The following is a 26,565-nucleotide window of genomic DNA, read 5'->3' on the forward strand; positions in this document are numbered from 1 at the left end:
TAGGCATTTGGACATCTGTAGTGAAAGTTATGGCCAAGATACTAAAGCCTGTCACTGCAGAGCAAAACCTGCACGGCCGCGATCATTTTTGCTTGGACCGCACTGGTTTTGTGTGGACCGCGGTCGTTTTTGTGCGGTCCGCATAGGTGGAATCCGTGGGGTACTCTATAAATACGAGATTTTGGGTTTTATTTGATATTTTGACCAAGAGAGCTCAGATTTTCACGATTTTTCGAATGGTTTTCAAGAAATTTATCGGGGTAAGTGATTCTAACTCGGATTTGACTAGAATACATGAATCTATCATAAAATTCATCTTTTGATTCGTGATTTGGGGTGAAAATTTGGAGAACAATTATAGAAACTTCAAAAATGAATATTTGAGATCCAAAGAACAATCCGATGTCAGAATTTGTTAAAATTGGTATGGTTGAACTCGTATTGGAATGAGTATTTGGATTTTATAAAAATTAAGTCGGGTTCCGAGAGGCGGGTCTCGCATTGACTTTTGGTTGACTTTTTAATGTGAATTTTTAAGTTAATGTTTTATTATCCGAAATTGTTTTCGATGTATTTTAATGAAGTTATAAAATTAATTTGGATAGATTTGAGTTTTTCGGAGGTCAATTCAAGCAAGAAGGCTATTTTGGAATATCGGCCTAACTTCAAAGAGGTAAGTGTTTGGTCTAACCTTAGCTTGAGGGATTATGAGTTGTGTCTTATTTGCTACATGTTAATTGTGGAGTACGACATATAGGCATGGTGATGAGTATCTATACGTTGGTGTCAAGCATGCCTGTGAGTCTTGTACTATAATTGTTATGACTCTGTTGTGGTTTATTGTGCTTCATATGTTATTATCACCATTGTTCCCTTGCCGGGATGTTTGTTTTGATTGTATTGTTCCCTTGCCAGGATGTTTGTTTTGATAGTATTGTTCCCTTGCCGGGATGTGGTTGAAATATCATTGTTCCCTTGCCGGAAAGTTGTTATATTACTTTTGTTCCCTTACCGGGATTCCTTGTGATTATTGTTGGCTTGTAATTGGGAACGGGTGGTACGCCTACCACAAGATATAATGAAATGGGAGTGGGTGGTACGCCTACCACAAAATATAATAAAATGGGAGCGAGTGGTATGCCTACCACAAGATATAATGAAATGGGAGCGGGTGGTACGCCTACCACAAGATAAAATGAAATGGGAGCGGGTGGTACGCCTACCACAAGATATAATAAAATGGGAGCGGGTGGTACGCCTACCACAAGATATAATGAAATAGGAGCGGGTGGTACGCCTACCACGAGATACATGAAATGGGAGCGGGTGGCACGCCTGCCACGAGATACAGAAAATGGGATCGGGTTGCACGCCTGCAACAAGATGTGAAAAGAAAGTGAATTTGCCTTTGTTTTCCTTATTCTTGTTAGTGGTTGGATTTTGATTCCTTTATAATTCTCTTAATATTCTGTTTTTATCTTTTTCTTTTTTTATGTTCAATACCCCCATTTTCAACAATTGTTACATTTTTAACTCAATTGATTTCTCAACTAAATTTTTCTTAAATTGTTTGAGGTTGTACTTTACTTAAAAAGGAATTTCTACTATGTTTTGAATGATTGACTTCTCCTATTAAAAGTAATGATTCATTCGATGTTGTACTTTAATTGAAAAGCGTATCTTCTTTATCAAATGATTTCTAAAATTAACTTCATTTTTTTTCTTGTCAATTTCCTATTTGGGTTGGAAGCTGTACTCTACTTTATGTTAAGTGAATGAGGCGTCACAAGGTGACCTTTACTCGAAAGAATTATATTCGAAAGATGCTTATTTGACAGATATTTATTTAAAGGAAATATATTCGAAATTTGTTCATTGAAAAGCATGTATCTTAGAGATTATTACTTGAAGGATTTATAAGCGAAAGATTTATATTTGAAGGACTTGATAAATTGATTGCACTTGTATCTATTTTTTGTTGAGAAACATTTATGGTGTTCTTGTGGCCTGCTATTTATATCACTAGTTGATCATTGTTGCCATCATTGTTATCTGTTTCCTATTATTTTGTACGCTATATTGCACAGGTTTATTTGGTAGTCTGGTCCTAGCCTCGTCACTACTTCTCCGAGGTTAGGCTAGGCACTTACCAGCACATGGGGTCGGTTGTGCTGATGCTACACTTCTGTACATTTTTGTGTACAGATCCAGGTATTGATCAATAGTAGCTGTTCGTTGCAGTGGAAACTCGAGGTACCTGCTGCAGCCTTCGCGATCCTCGGAGTCACCTTCAATTGTACTTATTTCTATATGTTCCTTTTGTTCGGAATAGTGATGTATTTATTTTGTATAACTACTCTTAGAAAAGCTTATGACATGTACTACCGGTTTTGGGAATGGTAAATTGTTTAGAGAAATATTATTTTAAGTTAATAAATATCAATGTTATTTTAGTTAATGTCAGGCTTACCTAGTTTAGAGACTAGGTGCCATCACGACTCCTTCGGAGGGATTTTTGGGTCGTGACATCAATGAAGATTTAACATGGTATCAGAGCCCTAATTGATTGAATCTAGGGATTTTCTCCGATGGCAGTTGAAAATTGAGAGATTTCTCGGGTACTTTTTGGTGAATTCGAGTTTTTTTAGGTGTTTTGAGCCCTAAATTTCATGGTAATCGATAACGCAACTGCGCAAAATATGATTGCGATTGACCATAATCACCCACTGTATTTGCATGCTCTGGATGATTCGAGCTCGCTTTGGATTGGGTTGCCTCTAATCTTCATGGAGAATTATACTCTATGGAGACAGGCCATAGAAGTTTCTTTGTTGACTGGGAATAAACTAGGTTTCGTTTAAGGTACTATTATGCGAGACACTTATGGACATAATTTTGTTAATCACTGGGATCGCTGTAATGCAATGGTAAAATCATAGATTTTGCATAATGTTAGTCGTGATTTGCTTAGTGGAGGGCTGTTTCGTTCCAATGCTTATGTTATTTGGGAGGACCTGCGAGAGCACTTTGATAAGGTGAAAAATTCTCACATGTTTTATATGCATAAGGCAATTTTCATCTTAACACAGGGTACTTCATCCATCTCTATGTATTATTCCAAATTGAAAGACTTATGGAATGAATATGATTGATGCCGCCTCCTTCATGTGGATGTGCAAAATCCAAGGAATATGCTAATCATTTACAATATCAACACTTTTTACAATTTCTTAGGGACTCAATGACATATATAGCCAGGCACATAGCCAGATCTCGATGAAGTCACACGTTCCTAACGTTAATCAAGCATATGCAATGCTACTTCAGGATGAAAGTCAAAAAATGGTTGCAGGAAGGCATTGTGCACTGATTGAAAATATGGAGCCTACTGCCCTATTTACTGCTAAACATTCTGGTCAGAGGCAGGGGAATAAGAATTATAATCTGGAGTGTGATTATTGTCGCACACGAGGTCATTCAAGGGATAATTGTTTCAAGTTAATGAAATGTGACTTTTGCAACATGAAAGGTCATTTCATGGAAAATTACTATAAAATTATAGGGTATCCTCTTAATTTTAAGCCAAAAAAGAGAGGTATTTTGTCGAGTGGAAACTTGGCACAATCAGATGGAAATGTTGCTTCTTCTCCTCGTCCACTCACACCTATGACAACACCAGTCTTTACTCCTGAGTAGTATTCACAAATCCTCAATTTGTCAAAAAAAACTTCAATTGGTGAACCTAGTGCACACATGGCAGGTATATCTTTATCTGATTTTGATTCTAGTCCTACTTGGATAGTAGACACATGGGCTATTAATCAAATGGCAGGTAATGAACCGTTGTTGGTTGATGCTACTAAAATAGAAAACTCAGGACATGTTCAAATGCCTACTGTAGATTCCACTCAGATTACTCATGTAAGAAATTGCCACTTGACAGGAGGTGATCTTATTAGAGACGTATTGTCTGTATCAGCATCTAAATTCAACCTGTTGTCAGTTTCAAAGCTGACTAAGGCTTTGCAATGCTTTGTTAGTTTTTATCCTAACTTCTTTATCTTTAAGGACCACTTACTGGGATGGTAAAGGGGATTGGTAAGAAAGAATAAGAACTTTACATCTTGAGACCAAAGGAAAATGTTGGAGTCAAGGAGCAGATGAAATTTTTGGCAGTAAGAGAGATAACAGATTCAGAGTTATGGCATAAGAGGATGGGCCATGTGCCTATGGCAATTCTAAGAAGAATTTATGTTTTGAAAAATAAATGTAGTCTTACATTGGAACATTGTGGCATATGTCCATTAGCTAGACAAGTTAGACTTCCTTTTACTCATAGTAACAGTAGAGCGGTTGCACCTTTTGAATTGATTCATATGGATGTTGGGGGCCCTTCAAAGTCTCCACCTATAATGGAATAAACTATTTTCTTACTCTTGTGGATGATTTCTCTAGATGGACTTGGGTTTTTATGATGCGAGTTAAATTTGATGTGTCTATTCTGCTTAAATCATTCATTGCCATGATTTTGAACCAATTTGAAAGGAAATTAAAGCTTTTAGGTCTGATAATGGGTCAGAATTTTTTAATAGCCTTTGCGGTGAGTTGTTCAAGTCACATGGGATAATTCATCAGAGTTCTTGCCCTTATTCTCCTCAACAAAATAGGGTTGTCGAGAGGAGGCATAGGCATATCCTTGAGATAGCTAGAGCTATTAAATTCCAGGGTCACTTACCATCTAGGTCTTGGGGATGTTGTCTGGAAGTTGTTGTGTATATAATTAACAGAGTGCCCTCTACTATCTTGGGAAACAAATCTCCATTTGAAGTATTGCACAACAGAGTGCCTTCATTGTCTCATTTGCGAGTAATAGGGTGCCTTTGTTATGCAACAACATTGCCTAGACAAGACAAATTCAGTCCTAGAGCCATACCATTTGTGTTGCTTGGTTATGGGATTTTTCAAAAAGGTTACAAGTTATATGACATGGAGCACAAAACAATCTTCATTAGCAGAGATGTTCTCTTTCATGATAACATATTTACTTTTAGTTCAAAGGCACTAGATCAGGACTTCTCTTTTCCAATTATGTCTACCCCTTCTCCTACACTAGATGATCCTATTTTTAGTCCACCACATATCCCCGACCAGCCATCAACAATAGCTTCACATGATGCAGAGGTCTTTGACATTACAGATCCATCTTCCATCACTACAAACTTACCACTTTCTACCCATGCACCTGTTATTAATCCTGAGCCACCACAGAGAAAATTTGGAAGGATATTTAAACCACCTATTTGGTTGAAGGATTTTGTTGTCCCTAGCAAAGCTACAAATACTTGCCTCTATCCATTGTTTGGTGTTGTAAGTTATGATACTTTAACACCAAGGTATCAAAGTTCCTCACCAAATTCTCTGCTAATGTTGAGCCTAAGAGTTATACTCAAGTTTCCAAAGATACTAGGTGGATTGAGGCTTTGGAAGTTGAATTACAAACTTTAGAGGATAAAAATACATGAGAGGCAATACATTTGCCTACAGGTAAAAGAGCAATTGGTTTTAAGTAAGTGTATAAAATTAAGTATAAATATACAGGAGAGGTGGAGAGGTTTAAGGCAAGACTGGTAACAAAAGGTTATAGCCAGCAAGAAGGCTTGGATTACCAAGAAACCTTTTCTCCCGTAGTCAAAATGGTAACTGTTAGGTGTGTTCTGGCCGTTGCTGCAACCAAGCATTGGACGATCCATCAAATGGATGTATATGATGCATTTTTGCAAGGTGATTTAGATGAAGAAGTGTATCTGACTTTATCCCAAAGTTTTCATAGTTCTAATGGTCCTCAACAGGTTTATAAGTTGCTTATATCATTGTATGGCCTTAAGTAGGCTTCGAGGCAGTAGAATCTAAAATTATCTTCTGCCTTGTTGTCTTATGGTTTTGTTCAAAGTCATTTGGATTATTCTCTGTTTACTAGACAATTTCAAAGAAAGTTTGTCATAGTTTTGGTTTATGTCGATGATCTCTTGATTACGAGAGATGACTCAACTATGATTCTCCAAACTAAGGCATGTTTACAGTCCAGTTTCAAGATCAAGGATCTTGGTGAGCTGAGGTATTTCTTTGGCATAGAATTTTCCAGAAGCAAAGAGGGCATTATTATGCATCAGCGGAAGTATACCCTTGAATTGATCTCAGACATGGGTTTGATCGGAGCTAAATCAGTTGGTGCTCCCTTGGAACTTAACTTGAAGTTGACATCTTCAAATTTTGATGCACATGTTGGGATGACTGATGATGCCCCTCTTGAAGACCATGGTATATATCAGAGACTCCTTGGCAGATTGTTATACTTGACTAGTACACGATCAGATACCAGTTTTGCAGTACCGTTTTTAGCCAATTTATGCATTCTATTGATACCCAATTTTGTCCTCCTTTTTCTTCAATTAATTTCTTTATGTTTCTTGGGTTTTAATACCTTGGACAAGTTATTTTATATAGTTCTTGCTCTTCAATAATTTTGCTTAAAACAATGCTATATTAATATTATCAAATACATAAATATTAGATTTTTATATGTTTAAAGTGTTAAATTATAGTCCAAGTAATTAATACAAAGAAGCCTAAATAATTTACTTTAAAGAAGGAAAAAACCTACCACCCATTCTCTTACATTAGCCCACTCTTAAATATCTTAACCCATATTTTTTTGGTGGAAAAGATAACTATATTATAGCTAAGCTCGTAGAAGAGAGTCGTTTACAAAATGCCTTAGAGACATCATATTTACAGTAAGAATAGTTAGTGCTAAGGTCCTTGTACAGGAACCAAGACTACAAGCTAAACTTGAACTAGGGAAGATCTTACTAGAGTTATTGAGTACAGTAGTAGTCGTAGATCTAATATTACACATAATAGACTGATTTTTAATCATTCTTCTTCTAAGCAGCCCTGCTTGATCTTGTTCATGGTGATTTGAAGAAAAAGGTGGTGGACTTTCAAAAACTAGACAGATTTCCTTTGCATGTTGAGCTCCATAGTTGGCCAAGCAGTCTGCCACACTATTTTGCTCCCTGTAGATATTGTGGAGAGGGGGGCTATCCAGCTGTAGGAGTAATAACCTGCAATCATTAGGTATATTAGTATATTGTATTGTAGTGCTATGAAACATACCGAATAAGGCTTGTGCATCTGTCTCAATGATGTGTGGTGTGAGTTTCTTGTGCACAGCAATTTTCAAGCCCATGAGCAAAGCAAGAAGTTCTATCTGGATAGGTGGCCCAGGTATTGCTTTCCCTGCAAATCCTATGATACAGTCTCCTAGATGATTACGAAATATACCACCAATACCATAGGTATTCTGTTGGAGTAAGCAAGAACCATCAATGTTAAGCTTATAATAGAAATTGTTTGGAGGGTGCCATTTGATATAGAGAGGTATTTGATTATAGTTTTTTTAAGGGGAAAGGGTCAAAATTGCCCCTCTACTATTATTTATTGGTTGTTTGTGCCACCCATTATACTTTTCGGCCATTCTCGTCCCTACCGTTAACAAAGTTTGCAAAATTACCCCTAACCCTAACATTCCTCCACTGTGGTAGCTGACCCCTCTAATATTTCATCCATATCAATTGCCATGTCAACAGGTCCCACCAAATAAAATGCCATGTCAGCATTGACCTCTCACTTAAACTGGCAACTGGACAAGGTCAACCCAAATTCTAATGACCCGTACCCATTTCCTTGAACCAACTATCACAAATGAATAGGTAGAATCTGAAATTAAGGGGACTAAAAAGAACAAATGAACTGGTAAAATCTAGAAGTAAGAGGACTAAAAGGATGGACTTTATTCTTGGTAAAATTGGCTAACGAAATGGATGATTTAGCTAAATTAATATTTTTAGAAATCGCTGAGGAACGAAGAGGTCATCGAATTATTGCAGTTGAAGAAATAGAAAGACTTGATCCTCCACGGCAGAGCCACCACCATCGCCTCCATCGACCGATAATTTTGAAAAGACTCAAGCCCAAGAGATCTTCATATGCTTGGATGTTGATTTTTCAAGTCAATTTTTTGTACCAAAATCATGAAGAGACTTAATCTTGAACTGGTATTTTCTTATTTTTTTCTAATCCATTTTACAGATTGGGAGTATTCAAATTTAATTAGGAGCAAAATATCTAAAACACCATGAGTAAAATAAGCCCAAAAGATCCCCATTAGCTTGGAAGTTGACTTTTCAAGAGGAAAATCTCCTCTGCAATATTTTCTACCAGAACCCTCCCACCCCTCATCCTTCTCTCCAGACAGAAACACCACCTCTCCACCGCTTTTGCACCACAGCATTTGAAATTTAGGTACTCATGTCTTCAATTAATTGGTCAAGAAGGGGAGGTGCAGGGCCTTCTCTAAATCAATTTTGTGAGCTATTCCAGTCTTTTCAATTACTGGAATGCAATCTCATAATTATCCTGGTTGATATCCATGCCCAGAATCTAAAGTAATTTAGTAAATTAGTACAAATTTATAAATTGCAATTAACCTCTATGAGAAGCAGTTGGTGAAATTTAATTACCTTGCCATCATCGAGAAGAGCCATGGCAGTAGCAACAAGAGTTTAATAAGTTTTGGCATTAATGAGTGTGGCGACCCGACCTGTCGTCTCATGAGTTACTACTCCGTTTTCCTCCATTTATGCTTCTTTATGCTTCGTTATCCGCATCTTATGTGATCGAGTTAGTTTGGAGTGGTTTTGGTAGGAAATGAGACACTTAGTCTCTTTTAAGAAGGCGTGAGTTGGAAAAGTCAACCGGATATTGACTTATGAGTTAGAGGGCTCGGATGTAATTTCCGATGATTCGGTTAGCTTCAGGAGATGATTTGAGACTTAGGAGTCGATCGTATGTGGTTTTGGAGGTTCGGGATAGAATTAGGCTTGAATTGGCGAAGTTAGTATTTTGGCGATTTCCGGTTGATAGTTGAGATTTTGATCCGAGGGTCGGAATAGAATTCCGAGAGTTGGTGTAGCTTCATTAGGTAATTTGGGATGTGTGTGTAAAATTTCAGGTTATTCAGAGGTGATTTGGTCGGCTTTTGATCAAATGCGTGTTTCGGAAGTTTTGGAAGAACTTGGGCTTGAATTCGATATGAAACGATGGTTTTGGTATTGTTGAGGTTCTTTGATGATTGGAACAAGTTTGAATGATGTTTTAGGATGTGTTGGTGTTTTTAGTTGAGGTTCCGGGGGCCTCGGGGTAATTTCGGATGGCTAACGGGAAGAGTTTGGACTTGTGTTATTGCAGATTTTCTGCTACTTCAGGTATTTTTGCACCTGCGGTTTGGGGACCGCAAGTGCGGTGTCACAGATGTGGAAGAGGAGGCGCAGATGCGATCTTATGAGGGCAAGTCAAGAACCGCAGATACAGATTGGGGACCGCAGATGCGGGATTGGGATCTTTATTGAATTTCCACAAGAGCGGAGCTTTAGCCGCAAAAGCGGTACCGCAGAAGCGGTTATCAGACCGCAAGTGCAGTTTCGACTGGGCAGAATGTATATATGCTTCTTCTTCGCGAATTTTGAAGGGTTTGTTCATTTTAACTTCGAACTTAGAGAATTTGGGCGATTTTGAAGGGAACTTTCAAAGGAACTTCGATAAGGTAAGGATTTTGGACCTAAAATACAATTCTAGGGTAATATTTCATGTATTAGGAATGAAAATTTAAGGAATTAATGGACTAAAAATGGAGGTTTAGGGCTTGAACATAAGAAATCTAAAATTGAGGATTTGAAGGGTCAATTGAACTCTGATTCTTGTGCTTTTGATATGTATGGACTCGTGGCGAGATAGGGAACCCATTGATGTCGAAATTTTTGAGTTTCAAGAAGTGGTTCCAGGGCTCGGGTTTTGCAAATTTCAATATTTTTGATATTTTTCAATTGTTTTCGCTTGGGCTTAGTTCCCTTAGCATATTGTGATGTATTCGTTCTGGTTTTGGTCAGATTCGACGCGCGAGGAGGCCAATTTGAGAGGCAAGGGCATAGCGAGCTAGGGCTTTAGCCGGTTCGAGGTGAGTAGTGATTGTAAATGATGTCCTGAGGGTTTGAAACCCTGGATTGCACATCGTAGTGCTGTATTGAGATGAGACACGCGTTTGATGATGAGCGTGGGGTCATTTTCTACTGGGGATTGTGACTTGGTCCGTCCCGATTGATAATTTTACCGCGTATTTGACTGAGATTTAATTGTTATCATCATGATTTGGGCTGAGTGCCATATTTGGGCTTCGTGTTAATTATTTGAATCCTTCGGGGAGTTTTTATCACTGTTTCCTCACTGTTTTGACTTATACTTGAACTCAATCCTGTTGATATCTATTGTTTTACAAACTCAGCCGCTTTTACTCAGATTTGAATCTTAAAAGATATTTATAAATGATGTTTTGGGCTGAGAACTATTGTTTTATAAATTCCCGAGGGGCTTATGATGATTTTTGGACTGAGTGAGGTCGAGGGTCATATGTGAGGATATGTTGAGTGATGTAAGGCCGAGTGCCGAGTGATGTGAGGTCGAGTGCCGAGTGATGATGCCACGAGGTGGCTTGATATAGCGCTTGGGCCGCAAGGGGCCCCTCCGGAGTCTGCACACCCACAGTGAGCGCGGGTACCCATATGATCTGAGAGTGAGCCCAAGGGGCTGATACTATGCTAAGTGATTGATACTGAGCCCGAGGGGCTGATACTGCTCTGAGCGATTGATACTGAGCTCGAGGGGCAGATTTCTATTTGTTATTTACCTGTTAAATTATCTGTTTTACCTGTTTTAAAAAGAGATTTCACATGATTCTTCATTGTTTCACTGCTTTAAGTGATTTTCACTGTTTGATATAGAATTGCTTTGTGCCTTTACGTGTTTTCATGCTTTCAGCCATTATTTATAATTATTACTCACTGGGTCGGAGTACTCACATTACTCCCTGCACCATATGTGCATATTCAGGCATCGCAGAGTCCGCTCCTGAGTGCTGATCCTTCCAGATCAGGCAGTGATTTGGAGTTACGAGGTAGCTGTTGGCGTCCGCAGCCCCCGTGTCTCCCTCATCCTCTATTATCTATGTTTTCTTCAGACTATTGTATCGGATTTCATACTGTGTAGACTTGTAGCAGATTCTGTAGTAGCTCATGACTTGTGACACCCGGGTTGGACTGTGTCGGGATGGTTCCCTTTATTATTATCATTGTTTCCGCACATTATGGTTATTTTGATCATGTCTTAGAATTTTTTATGATAATTAATTGTGTAAAAGAGGCGTTTCTTTCGGTTCGGCTGGTCTTGTCTTCACGAGAGGCTCCATCACGACCGAGTTCGGGAATTGGGTCATGACAGTAAGTTTAAGAAGCATGCTCAAGACTTTCTTTGTACGAAAATCTTGAAAAGATCCAATCTTGAAGTGGGGTTTTGTTTTCTTAGTCTTTTGAGATCAATTTTTACTGATTTGGGAGAGTATGAGTGAAGAATCCAAACTTCAAATTCATAGTGAAGAGGAAACATGAATAAGGAGAAAGGAGATGAAGAGGGGAGCCAGTATCGTGGAGGTTAGTTCTGTCCGCTGAAAATTTTCCGACGAAATGCCATGGTTTTCGACGATTTTGGTATGAGGTTAGGGAGAGAAGATGAGAGAAAGGGTGGAGAGATGAGGAGTGTGGGATCGTTTATGTTAGGGTTTTAATTTGGTGAGGTCGATGACAAGGCAGCTGACTTGGCTGTTGACATGGACAAAATATTAGAGGGGTCAACTGCCACAGTGGAGGGACGTTAGGATTAGGGATAATTTTGCAAACTTTGTTAACGGTAGGAACAAGAATGAACGAAAAGTGTAATAGGTGGCACAAGCAACCAATAAACAATAGTAGAGGGACAATTTTGACCCTTTTTCCTTTTTTCAATGGGATTTGTGAGGTAATAAAATTCTGCCGCCTTTTTTAGAAGGATAGCTATATCCAAAAGGGTGTTCTTATGATCTAATGTATTTTTATTCCGAATAATCAAAGTTCCCATAATGCAAAGGGTATAAGGGTGGTATTGGAAAGTGTATGGTATTTATATGTTAACTGCTGATTTATAAAATGATGTAATCAATGTATAGTATTATTATAAGATATAGGCGAGTTTTCATGAATAGTTGACATCTTAAACGTAGCCCACAGTTGTACAGCCGTAGGGCATTCTAGGAAGAGATGTTGTAATGTTCAGGAGCCATATGGCACTACGAGCAAGTGGAGGAGTTAAGAATACCTAAGCGTGTAAGATGTGCATTTGTTGGAAGGCGATTATGATATAGTAACCATAAAAAGAAAGAAATTTTTGGAGGAACATGCAGTTGCCAATCCATTTAAAGTCATAAGTAGGAACAATAGTTAGATGACTTTCATTAGTGTAGATAGCATTATACATGGATTTGACTGAAAATATGCCATTATGTGTGAGAGCCAAAAATATTTGATCATAGGTTGTAGGGGCAAATGGCATATATATATTAGTGATGGAATTTTGTGAATTAGGAGGTAAACAAATAGGTAATTTATTAAAATGTCATTTATGATTAGAATGGTATTGTGAAACTGTTTTGTCATTCTCAAATTGTGGAAGGAGTCCAGATATACAATTTCGAAGTAGAGTATTCTGATTAATCCAAAGATCATTCCAGAATTTGACATGATGTCCCGCGGCTAGGTTCCATTTATAACCTAAACCACAATATGATCAGCCATGTAGAATGTTACACCAAGTTCGGGAGATATGTTTTTAATCAAGTGAGAAGGGCGTATATAATTATGCAATAGAACCTGTGCCCATAGTTGAGAGGGTTGTTAAATAACCTCCAAGCAAGGCTTGCATGTAAGTCCTGATTTTTTATAGAAAGGTTTTGGATGCCTAGTCCTCCTTGCTCTAGGGGTTGTGTAATGGTAGCCCATTTTATTAGATGAAGTTTTTCTTTTGTGGAGTTGTTCCCTAAAGGAAATTACGTTGATAACAGTTTAGATAAGAGATTATATAAGAAGGGATTTTTATGTATTGCATAATGTGATTTGGAAGCTGGTTTAAAGAAGAACGAATTAGAGTGGTCCTGCCTGCTTTCGATGATAAGATAGTTTTCCATCCTGCTAATTTATTCTTAAAATTATCAAGAATAAATTGATAATCTTGCTTTGAGGGCTTCTTATTAAAAATGGGAAAGCCCAAGTATTTTCCAAAGTTCTTCCCTTTATTCATTTTGAAACGTTGGCTAACAGTATTGCTCAAATTAGGAGAACAGTTATTAGAGAAGAATACTTTAGATTTATCAAAATTTATAGTTTGTCCCAAATGGTATGTAAAATGAGTAATAGTATTAACTATGACTTGGCAGGAGTGATCAGTTAATTTAGATGTAAGTATTATATCATTGGCAAAGAATAAATGGGATAATTGAGGTCCGTTATTCCCCATTGAGATTGGAATCCATTTCTTATAGTCCACTGATGCATTGATTTGCCTAGAAAGCATTTCCAAACATAAAATAAATAAGGGGATAAATGATCTCCTTGTCGAATGCCCCTCGTTGGTGTGAAGTATTTAGTAAGGTTACCATTTATTAAAATAGAAGTTGTACTAGTGGTTATGCATGACATAATAACTTGTATAAACGAGGGTGGGAAATTAAGGGTGATTAGAGTATTATATATGAATGACCATTCTAATTTATCAAAGGCTTTTTCTAGGTCCAGCTTCAAGATCATGTTTAGATTATTACCTTCATTTTTTTAAAATTAGTAAACAATTCTTGTACAATGATAGCATTATCAGCTGCTATTTTATTTTTCTGGAAACTAGATTGAGTTGGATAAATAATATTATCCAAAATAGGTTTGAGCCTGTTGACAATAATTTTAGTAATAATTTTGTACATTATATTACAAAGACTAATAGGTCAGAATTGAGATATTGTGGATGTTGTTTTATGTTTAGGAATTAAACAAATAAAGGTTGTGTTGATAGAAGGATCAACCTTATGTTCATAAAAAACTTTGTGACAAAAGTGTTTGACAGAATTACCAACTATGTTCCAATATTTTTGATAAAATAATGGATGACATCCATCTGGTCCTGGTGCTTTTAGTGATTTGAATGAACTAACAGCATTGGTAATTTCATAGTCTTGCAACAGTTTAGTTAAAGCTGCTTGATCAACTGTTGTTAAAATATTACAAGGTTGTAAATGATTACTAGGAATAGAACTGATCTTTTGTGTAGTAAAAAGATGTTGATAGTATGAGGTAATATGGTCTCGAATATGATAAGGATTTGTAATCCAATTTCCCCCTTGGTCTTGAAGTGCAGTGATACGATTATGTCTTCTATGATTTAAAGTACTAAGGTGGAAAAAAATTTGTATTTGCATCACCATCGTCTAACCAATCAATGCGTGACTTTAATTTCCAAAAATCCTCCTCAAGTTTCCATCTTTAAAGTAGATTTTATGTTTTGAAGAAAAATACTAGTGGGGTAACGAATAGAGGATTGAATACCAGTCAAACATGACATTAACTTCTTTTTACGATGAAATAGATTACCAAAAATAGATTTATTCCACTCTATAACTGTAGTAGTAAAATTATTCACCATTTTCATAAAAGTTCATATGCTTCCTATTCCCTCTCTCCTATTTCAAGCAAAAAGGGTACAAAATGGCAATTAATAGTCAAACCGAATCTTTACTTGTTTATGAATTGTCAAGGCCAAATTTTGCAAATATGAAGTAATAGGGAAATTCAATCACTATCTCTTCATAAGATCTCTTCAAACGGCTCTCTTGGAATTCAAGACCCGTAACTCCCTATAGTTTTATGTTTTTGAATTTCAAAAAAACTCAAATCTCAACCCTAGCTATTTTTACCTATAAATACTACCTCAAAGCTCCATTCTCATCAAGCGGGAATCATAAAAAAAATCCCCAAAAAAGAAACTCAGGTTATATCTACTTTGCTTTTCTTTTATTCTTACAATCTGTGAAAAATTTCTCAATATTTAGTCTCTATTTTTACATTCTCGATAACGAAAGAGTAGTAGATCTGAGCTCTCAAAGTCCCGGTCCACTGTCCCACAAAAGGTGAATCCTACTCCACTTTGTTTATTTTGTTGTTGTTAAAATACTATGTTTTAGAAATCATATTTATAGAAGATTGTTACTGATGGAAATCATGTGTAGGTAAAAATGTTTATGAGTTACTTTGTATGTTAATGTTAGTTATATTTATATAGTTTAAGTTAGATTAACATGAACTTGTTTTGTATTAAGAATTTATTTGTATCATTTCGATCTCAGAACCTTAGTGAAAGTTTTGATTATTTTATAATAGCTACATAGAATTGAAGAAGTATTTGCAGTAGAATTCATATCTTAGGTCCTTTTTGCACATGTTAGATACCATGTATTTTAAAATGTAGCTTTAGATTAAATAACTTTAAAATGTTCACTTCATGCCTGCATTTCTTTGGCTTGCATATGTACACGTTAGTGGGTATAATCAAGAGTCAGTTTTATCATTTTGGTTATTGTGTTTTTTTTTCTTAAATCCTTGCATCTAGAAGCCATGTCCAGCTTTTGATCTATTCATTACCTACTAGGCTCCATGACTCTCTATGAGTAGTACGTGTTAGTTGAATATTTAAATGACCTTAAAATTTGCTTTAGCACACGTTGGCACTTACTGTTAATTAATATATGCACGCGGTAGTTCATATGAGTTAAATTTTCTTTAGGCTACAATTTCTTAGTGTTAAGAAATAGACGATTATTTTTCTTATTCCTATTTTCTTTCTTTTCTGTCTTTGTTCTCATGTACGCTTGCAACGAGTGTTCGAATGCTAATGCAAGAGCCTCTCAACTCTCATGGAATTACCATCACAATTGTCTATTCCATGTGATCTGGGATCGCAATTCAAGGAAAACAATTGATTAATAGCAAAAACATGGTCCTTTGTGGGGATGCAGACATAGGCGTTTGAACCTATTTTTTAATATCTACTAGCTTTGCTTTGTCCCTTGTTATAGGACTAAATGATTAGCTTCATTATTTAAATTACTTGTTTATGTGTTAAAATTATCTGGGTGTGGAATTGTCACGACCCCAGTTCGCCCTCTGTGAACATGTCGTGATGGCACCTAGTCCCTACGATTAGGTAAGCCTAACAATGCGGAAAAATAACATAAACTGCGGAGATAATTAATTAAAACTAAACAACTAGAAGAAAAACTGTAGATAAATGCCGCTCGGCATACACCATATATAAATCTCAAACCAATATCTAACCCAAGACCTGGAAACCCACGAATCACGAGCTAAGATAAGAAATACTACATAGCTCTAACTCCAGAATTTGTCTATCAAGATCAGAAAGTACAGAAGGGCTGAAATACTAAAAGTAGGAATGGAAAGGGACTCCTCGGCCTGCGGACGCGGCAGGTGTACCTCGAAGTCTCTGAATAGTCGTCCCCCTCAAGGATGATAGGCGTAAGAAGAAGTACCTGGATCTGCACATGAAAAACATGCGCAGAAGAGGCATGCGTACACCACAGTGGTACTCAGTAAGTGCCAGCCTAACCTCGGTTGGGTAGTGACGAGGAAGGTCAGGGCCTTACTGAGGTTAAACAATATAATAAGAATTTAACAGTATGAAAACAGGCAGTAATAATGAGTACAAAAGTGAAATAAGATAGGTTAAACAAGGTAATAACAAATACACAAAGAACGGAGGAATCACAGAATATGTACAGCTCAATACCAATAGTAACAATAAAGATCTCACAGGATACCGTCCTGTAGTCCTTTTCTCAACTGTCCAGTGGATCTCCAGGGATACCGTCCCGTAGTCCATCATTTGTATATATCCGAAGGATCTCACGGAATACCGTCCCGTACTTCAACTATCAATGTGCAGGGAAATCTATCGAAAATCTAACCCGCAGTCCCAAAGTAAATATGCAAGGGGATCTATCGGGAATCGAACCCGCCGTCCCAAAGTAAATATGCAGGGGGAATTTATCGGGAATCGAACCCGCAGTCCCAAAGTAAACAAACAAGGGGGGAGCTACCGGAATCCCACATCCGTAGTCCCAATGTAAATACGCAACCACAACAAGAAGATATTCAGGAATAGAGTGCAAAAATACTAGGCAATAAGTAGTTCTAGACTAACATGCTTCACGTAATAAAAACAAAGCAACTTGAGCAAATAGGCAATTTGGATCAACTAAGCATGCTTTTCTAAACTAACACATGTTATAATTGTAAAATCGAATAAAATAGGTAAGAAAGAAACTCAGTCTAAATATTTAAGTAAAACCGGATTTTCAACAATTAGCTCAAGTACGCGCTCGTCACCTCACGTACAAGGCATGCAATTACCAAATATCATATCCAAAGGGAAAAAGTCTCTCACACAAGGTTAGACAAGCCACTTACCTCGAACAAGTGCAAGTCAACCCGAAACCACGCTCTTGTCACGAGTATCCGACTCCAAATGGCCCAAAGCTATCCAAGTAAATTGCATATCATAAGCAATACTTCAAGTAATTGATTCTACAATTAAATTCTAAGCAAATACGCGAAATTATGTAAAATGACCAAAATGCCCCTCGGGCCCACATCTCGGAATCGGGTAAAATTTATATTTCCAGAAACCTCGCACTCTCACGAGTCCAACCATTCCAAAATTATCCAAATCCCATAATATTTTTACTCTCAAATCGTCAATTCTATCCGAGAGGGTTTTCTAATCTTTTCCAACTAAATTCACGGATTTAATGCCAAAACTTATAATAGATTCGAGTTATCTAACCAAAATTAAGTCAAGAACACTTACCCCGTTGTTCTCTCTGAAAATCTCTCAAAAAATAGCCTCACCCGAGCTCAAAATCGTCAAAAATAGAAAATGGGCAGAACTTAACATTCTATCCAAGCCTTTGTTCATTGTGATCGCAAGGAATCATTTGTGATCGCGAAGAGTAAAAGTAAAAGTCCCCAGAAATGGCCTACACGATCACGACATGAAGAGTGCGATCATAGAGAGGAGAACGAAGGGTCCTCGAATTGTCCTATACGATCGCAATAAAAGGTATGCGATCGCGGAGGAGGAAAAAAAGCAGACTTACGCGATCGCTGAAAGGTCCATGCGAACGCGAAGGGAAAAGCCTATTGAGCCACCGACTTCAAATTCTTCTATGCGATCGCAGAAGAGGAATTGTGAACGCGAAGAAGGAATGGGCCAGACTTCTGCGATCGCGAACCAGCTAACGTGATCGCAAAGAGACAAGTTCCAAAAATGACCCGTTGAGCATCCGAAACACACCCGAGGCCCCCGGGACCTCAACCAAACATGTCAACCAATCCTAAAACATTATTCAAACTTGTACCAATATTCAAAAATACTTCAAACAACACCAAACACCTATTTTTCATCGAATTCAAGCCTAAGAATTTCAAAAACTTTAAAAATTCAACTTTCGGCATTTCAAGCCTAAATTAGCTACGGACCTCCAAAACACAATCCGATCACGCCCCTAAGCCCGAAATCATCTAACGGAACCACCAGATTTCCATTCCGAGACCGTCTTCACACTGTTCCAATTGTGGTTAAATTCTAAGGCTTAAGCTCTAATTTAGGGACTAAGTGTCCCAAAACTCTCTGAAATTTAAAACCAAACATCCCGGCAAATCAAAATAGCAGAAATAAACTTGGGGAAAATAGTTAATAGGGAATTGGGGCATAATTTCCAAAAACGATCGGCCGGGTCGTTACATCCTCCCACACTTAAACATTCGTTCGTCCTCGAACGAGCATAAAGACATACCTGAAGTAGCGAAAAGATGAGGGTAATGACTGCGCATATCCTGCTCGGTCTCCCAGGTCGTTTTCTCGACCGGCTGACCCCGCCACTGAACCTTTACTGATGCAATGTTCTTTAACCTCGACTTTCTAACCTGCCTGTCCAATATTGTCACTGGCTCCTCAACATAGCATAGATCCTTGTCCAACTAGACTGAACTAAAATCCAACACGTGTGACGGTTCACAGTGATACCTCTAGAGCATTGAAACATGAAATACCGGATGAACTTCTGCTAAGCTGGGAGGTAAGGCAAGCTCATAAGCAACCTCCCCAAAATGCCTTAATATTTCAAAAGGGCCAATAAACCTCAGACTCAACTTCCCTTTCTTCCCAAATCTCATAATGCCCTTCATAGGGTAAACACTAATCAGAACATTCTCTCCAACCATATCGGAACCATCATGAACTTTCCGGTCCGCATAATTCTTCTGTCTGGACGAGGCTATACAGAGTCTATCCTGAATCACTTTAAATTTTCCAAAGCATCCTAACCAAGTTTGTTCCCAATAATCTAACCTCACCCAGCTCGAACCAACCCACCGGGTCTCTGGTGCTCATAATTAACCTGCTCACAGTTGGGGCACCGAGCTACAAATCCGACTAGGCTCTGAAAGATCCAACCTTACAACTGGCTGGCAAAGGCCTGAACATCCATCGCCATAGGCCTCTTGATGCTGGTAGGTAAGCCAAACTTCCCAGACTCTCTGCCCGGTGACTCAAAGCATCGGCCACTACATTATCTTTGCCCGGGTGATACAGGATAGTGATGTCATAATCCTTCCGCAACTCTAACCACCTCCTATGGTGCAAATTTAGATCCTTTTTATTGAACATATGCTGCAAGCTCCAGTGATCATTATAAATCTCACAAGGCGTACCGTACAAATAATGACCAAGATCTTTAAGGCGTGAACAATAGAAGCTAACTCAAGATCGTGGAGAGGATAATTTTTCTCATGTACCTTCAACTGTTTGGACGCGTAGGCAATCACCCTACCTTCCTGCATCAATACCGCTCCAAGGTCAATCCTCGAGGTATCACAATAGACAGTATAAGACCTTGAACCTGTAGGCAATACCAAAACAGGGAATGTAGTCAAAGCTCTCTTGAGTTTTCTGAAAGCTCGCCTCGCACTCTTATGACCACTAGAACGGAGAACCCTTCTGGGTCAGTCTGGTCATAGGGGCTGCAATCGATGAAAAGCCCTCCACAAAATTACGGTAGTAACCAGCCAAGCCAAGGAAACTTCGGATCTCTGTAGCTGAGGATGGTCTGGGCCAACTCTGCACTGCTTCTACCTTCTTTAGATCCACCTGAATACCCTCACTCGATACCACGTGGCCTAAGAATGCCACAGAATACATCCAGAACTCACATTTTGAAAACTTTGCATATAATTTCTCTTCTCTCAGAGTCTGAGGCACTATCCTTAGGTGCTGCTCATGATCTTCCCGACTCCGGGAATACACCAGAATTTCATCAATAAAGGCAGTGACAAAAGAGTCGAGATATGGTTGGAATATACTATGCATCAAATGCATAAATGCTGTTGGGGAATTGGTCATCCCAAATGACATAATAAGAAACTCATAATGGCCATACCGAGTCCTGAAAGCAGTCTTCGGGATACCTGGCTCCCGAATCTTCAACTGATGGTAACCTGAGTGCAAGTCAATCTTAGAAAACACCCGTGCTCTCTGAAACTAGTCAAACAGATCATCAATACGAGGCAAAGGATAACGGTTCTTCACTGTAGCCTTGTTCAACTGGCGATAATCAATACACATACGCATGGAACCATCTTTCTTCTTCACAAACAAGACAAGGCACCCTAAGGTGATATACTGGGCCGAATAAAACCTTTATCAAGAAAATTCCTGTAACTAATCCTTCAACTTAACTGAATGTTTCACCTCATCCTTAGTCCATAACCTTAGGACAGGACCCAAACTTCAAAATCTACCATTCGTCATAGGATCCGAATTCCACATCATCACACTGCATTAGTCTTATTTCAACACACTTCAACTTTTAATAGCGCTTAAACACTTCGAAATATTTTTCTTCAGGATGTTACATTCTCCCCCACTTAGGGTCATTCGTCCTCAAATACACAACGTAACTTATCTCTTTCTTCGCACATCTTAATGTCTCAAATTTTTCTAACTCCCAAATTTTTCAGAAATTTCGGTAGAGCCTCCCCTATAATTGGGCCTATCCACCTGCCAGAGTAACTCCAAAACAACTCCTAACAACACATCTACAACCCAATGAAACACCACAATGTATATATTAATAACACTAATCTCAGCACTACAAGCATCGTATTATCATAATGATATCTAGACATGAAACATATCATATATATGCCCATAACCATGTCTCTGGCCATAAAAGTTGTTTATAAATTACAACATTGCCAATTAGCCTTATGTTAACAAACATCTTATTTCAAACCTCTACTTTACTCATAACGAGGCATGGAGACCTCATAATTACTCACCTGAATTAATGAGTCACATTTATCGCCACCTGGGTGCCCCTCTCATAGGCTAAAACTCAATGTTTACAACACAAAAATGGCTGAATATGAACAGAAAATATACAAGAATTGTCAAATAAGCCTAACAGGCATGACTCCCATTTAAAATATAGTACAAAATTTTTAATTTCATCAAAGGAGAATTTTAAACACATAAACTTTTCACCACCAGGACCTTGTCCTTATATAACATCCACGCAGCTTGTAGCTCGGTTTAAAATATTTCACATTATATAAAAATTTGAGGATCTCATCCTCAACTCTGAATCACAAGTATCTACACATTGTGCCCACTGAAATTTTCATTTCCTTTCTTTCTTCATTTAAATAATTTTCATCAAAGATCATCACAAATTATAATGAACCCTTATAATGATAGGGCATATAATTAACAATTGAATTTAATTATCCTGAAATCACATCAAAACCCACTGTAGTAAGTAATAAAAAGTCTCTTTTATCCTCATAGCTATTCTTAGTGACCAACACATGATGATAGAAATAGCTATCTCATATAATATCCCAACGTGTGTATTCACATAAGTAGATTTCAGGATTACAAAGCTCACTCATGAGTGGATCATATTAAGAGGACTCGCCTCAATTTTCAGAACCAAAGCAAATTAAGGAAAAAAATATCATTTTTTTGTAACAATCGGAATTGTATCTGTAATGACACCATCTGGTGTAGTGGCCTCAGCCACACCATAGCAATTATATCAATGGGTCGGGCCTCCAACTCTCAGGTGACATATACCCGCTCGCCCTCCATCTCTAACTTGTAGTGTATGCAGATTAGTAACTATAATGGAGTGTGTGGACCGAGCAATACCCCCCGTGAATACTCCTCCGGTATGAAAAGTTCTTAATGTTAATTGAGTACCTGGTTCTCCAATCGATTGACCTGCAATAATACCTACAGCTTCCCCCAATTCAATCAGGTCTCCATGAGTAGGACTCCGGCCATAATATAATCGACAAATCCAAGATGTACTCCTACAAGTAAAGGGAGTTCGAATAGAGATTGGTTGTGCATTATCTGATGAAATAGATTTCTCTCAAGTCTAGGACAATTTACTATAATATTTCTAGTATCACCACATTCATAATAACCCATCTGCAGTTCGGCTACTCATACTGAGTCTGTGCCGGATAACTAGAATAACCATTTAAGGAATCCCATGCTAATGGTGCATTAAAAGATGACTATCCCATGAGAGTGCCCTGATTAACTGGAGCATTATGAGTATTCTGAAATTGTTTCCATTTCCCCGTTGATACTGAAATGTAGAATTATTATGGACATAGGAATATCGAAAGTCCCAACATCATCCCATACAAATCTCAGCTCTTACTCATATACAAGTTTTAGAGAACTTTTGAATACTACATAAATACATCTCAAGTCAAATCTGATATGACACATGGCCCACCATTTGATCGTTAATAGTGGACTCCCTTCACTTTGGTGCAAAGCCATAAGATACATCTCGATACTCCACAATACTAACCTTTATCGCTCGTACGTCACCATCATAAGACACCTCAAGCCATTCGTTTGGCACATGTCATTCTTAGGACAGTTAAACTCACTTCCTCCAGTATCTCGGTTGCTAGTTGTACCCTTCGCTAAATAGACATCTCATACGAACCACATAGTCTCTATTACCACCAACTATTTTTGGATCTACATCCACCTCGTGACTCTACAATTACTGCGTCGATTAGGCAATTAAGTAAACCTTCTTAAGACCGTAATTATCAACCAGATGTCAGAACCTATTGCACCCTCATGTGCACAATTGAATTATCTCTCAATACTTCTGCATTATCGATATGGATGACACGCGGTAATAATGGTTGAGTAAATTCTTGGCCCCTTTATAATCCTTCTGTAGCATCGTGAACCATCGGCGCATAATTGATACGGAGTACACAATTTCAATACACGAGTGGTTGCAAAAAGAACATATGATATAGGCTCCAAACTGAATAAATGGCGCACGATAAGGAATGAAATGAAGTGGAATTTTCCTAACAGTTACATAGCCTCTCGTAGATAAGTACAGACGTCTCCGTACCGATCAGCGAGACTCTAATAAACCGGCTTATGATTCATGACTCTTATGAACCTAGATCTCTGATACCAACTTGTCACGACCCCAGTTCGCCCTCCGTGAACATGTCGTGATGGCACCTAGTCCCTACGACTAGGTAAGCCTAACAATGCGAAAAAACAACATAAACTGCAGATACAATTAATTAAAACTAAACAACTAGAAGAAAAACTATAGATAAATGCCGCCTCGGCGTACACCATATATAAATCTCAAACCAATATCTAACCCAAGACCTGGAAACCCATGAATCACAAGCTAAGATAAGAAATACTACATAGCTCTAACTACAAAATTTGTCTATCAAGATTAGAAAGTACAAAAGGGCTGAAATACTAAAAGTAGGAATGGAAAGGGACTTCTCGGCCTGCGGACGCGGCAGGTGTACCTCGAAGTCTCTGAATAGTCGCCTCCCTCAAGGATGATAGGCCTGAGAAGAAGTATCTGGATCTGCACATGAAAAACATGTGCAGAAGAGGCATGAGTACACCACAACTGTACTCAGTAAGTGTCAAGTCTAACCTCGGTTGGGTAGTGACGAGGAAGGTTAGGGCCCTACTGAGGTTACACAATATAATAAGAATTTAACAGTATGAAAACAGGCAGTAATAATGAGTACAAAAGTAAAATAAGACAGGTTAAACAAGGTAATAACAAATACACAAAGAACGGAGGAATCACAGAATATGTACAGCTCAATACCAATGGTAACAATGATGATCTCCCAGGATACCGTCCTGTAGTCCTTTTCTCAACTGTCCAGTAGATCTCTAGGGATACCGTCCCGTAGTCCATCATTTGTGTATATCCGAAGGATCTCTCGGGATATCGTCCCGTAGTCTAACTATCAATGTGCAGGGGGATCTATCGGGAATCTAACCCGCAGTCCCAAAGTAAATATGTAGGGGGATCTATCGGGAAACGAACCTGCAGTCCCAAAGTAAATATGCAGAGGGATCTATTGGGAATCAAACCCGCAGTCCCAAAGTAAACAAACAAAGGGGGATCTACCGAAATCCCACATCCGTAGTCCCCATGTAAATACGCAACCACAACAAGAAGATATTCAGGAATAGAGTGCAGATATACCAGGCAACAAGTAGTTCTAGCCTAACATGCTTCACGTAATACAAACAAAGAAACTTGATCAAATAGGCAATTTGGATCAACTAAGCATGTTTTTCTAAACTAACACATGTTATAATTGCAAAATAGAATAAAACAGGTAAAAAAGAAACTCGGTCTAAATATTTAAGTAAACCCGGATTTTCAACAATTAGCTCATGTACGCGCTCGTCACCTCACGTACAAGGCATACAATTACCAAATGTCATATCCAAAGGGAAAAACTCCCCCACACAAGGTTAGACAAGCCACTTACCTTGAACAAGTGCAAGTCAACCCAAAACCACGCTCTTGCCACGAGTATCCGACTCCAAATATCCCAAAGCTATCCAATTAAGTTGCGTATGGTAAGTAATACTTCAAGTAATTGATTCTACAATAAAATTCTAAGCAAATACGCGAAATTATGTAAAATGACCAAAATGCCCCTCGGGCCCAAGTCTCGGAATCGGGTAAAATTCATATTTCTAGAAATCTCGCACTCTCACGAGTCCAACCTTACCAAAATTATCCAAATCCTATAATATTTCGACCCTCAAATCGTCAATTCTATCCGAGAGGGTTTTCTAATCTTTTCCAACTAAATTCACGGATTTAATGCCAAAACTTGTAATAGATTCGAGTTATCTAACCAAAATTAAGTTAAGAACACTTACCCCATTGTTCTTTCTGAAAATCTCTCGAAAAATCGCCTCACCCGAGCTCCAAATCGTCAAAAATGGAAAATCCCATTTTCAGAACTTAACATTCTGTCCAGGCCTTTGTTCATTGCAATCGTAAGGAATCATTTGCGATCGCGAAGAGTAAAAGTGAAAGGCCCCGGAAATGGCCTACGCGATCGCGACATGAAGTGTGCGATCGCAGAGAGGAGAACGAAGGGTCCTCGAATTGGCTTATGCGATCGCAACAGAAGGTATGCAATCGCAGAGGATGAAAAAAAGCAGACTTACGCGATCGCGGAAAGGTCCATGCAAACGCGAAGGGAAAAGCCTACTGAGCCACCGACTCCAAATTCTTCTATGCAATCGCAGAAGAGGAATTGCGAACGTGAAGAAGGAATGGGGTAGACTTCTGCAGTCGCGAACTAGCTAATGCGATTGCAAAGAGCAAATTGTTCACCCTCCAGAATTACTCTACACGAACGCGGAGGAAGGGCTGCGATCGCACTGAAGGAAACCAGATACCAGATTTTCTGCAATTCAACAAGTTCCAAAAATGACCCGTTGAGCATCCGAAACACACCCGAGACCCCTGGGACCTCAACCAAACATGCCAACCAATCTTAAAACATCATTCAAACTTGTACCAATATTCAAAATTACTTCAAACAACACCAAACACCTATTTTTCATCGAATTCAAGCCTAAGAATTTCAAAAACTTTAAAAATTCAACTCTCGGCATTTCAAGCCTAAATTAGCTACGGACCTCCAAAACACAATCCGATCACGCCCCTAAGTCCGAAATCATCTAACGAAACCACCGGATTTCCATTCAGAGACCGTCTTTATGCTATTCCGACTGTGGTCAAATTTCTAAGACTTAAGCTCTAATTTAGGAACTAAGTGTCCCAAAACTCTCTGAAATTTAAAATTGAACATTCTGGCAAATCAAAATAGCAGAAATAAACTTGAGAAAAATAGTTAATAGGGAATCAGGGAGTAATTTCCAAAAATGACCGGCCGGTTCATTACAGGAATATAGCTAATAATCATATTATTCAATTAGTTTAATAAACAAACTCTTAAAATAGGTTGGACAATAGTTTTGGCTTTAGAGACATAAGGACACGTGATTTTCACTCCTGTTTGTTTTTAACAAATGTATTTCTTTTAAACAAGACAA

At 38.2% G+C, this 26,565-nt stretch overlaps 1 protein-coding gene across 1 annotated transcript; it reads left to right on the top strand.

The window, feature by feature from the left end:
* The first annotated feature begins 3,753 nt into the window (after positions 1-3,753).
* LOC142165522 (uncharacterized) lies at positions 3,754-5,505 on the top strand. The gene is made up of 3 exons (XM_075224059.1): positions 3,754-3,832; positions 3,944-4,035; positions 4,546-5,505. Exons 1-3 carry the CDS (start codon positions 3,754-3,756, stop codon positions 5,503-5,505), a joined length of 1,131 nt encoding a protein of 376 aa, XP_075080160.1.
* The last annotated feature ends 21,060 nt before the right edge of the window (positions 5,506-26,565 follow it).

The sequence above is a fragment of the Nicotiana tabacum genome, chromosome 10, assembly GCF_000715075.1.
Source record: "Nicotiana tabacum cultivar K326 chromosome 10, ASM71507v2, whole genome shotgun sequence".
NCBI lineage: Eukaryota > Viridiplantae > Streptophyta > Magnoliopsida > Solanales > Solanaceae > Nicotiana > Nicotiana tabacum.

Coding starts and splice junctions, on each gene's coding strand:
- LOC142165522 (XM_075224059.1), top strand. CDS start 3,754: ATGGCAGGTATATCTTTATCTGATTTTGATTCTAGTCCTACTTGGATA. Junction 3,833..3,943: donor GGCTATTAATCAAATGGCAG/GTAATGAACCGT, acceptor GCCACTTGACAG/GAGGTGATCTTATTAGAGAC. Junction 4,036..4,545: donor CTAAGGCTTTGCAATGCTTT/GTTAGTTTTTAT, acceptor CCAATTTGAAAG/GAAATTAAAGCTTTTAGGTC.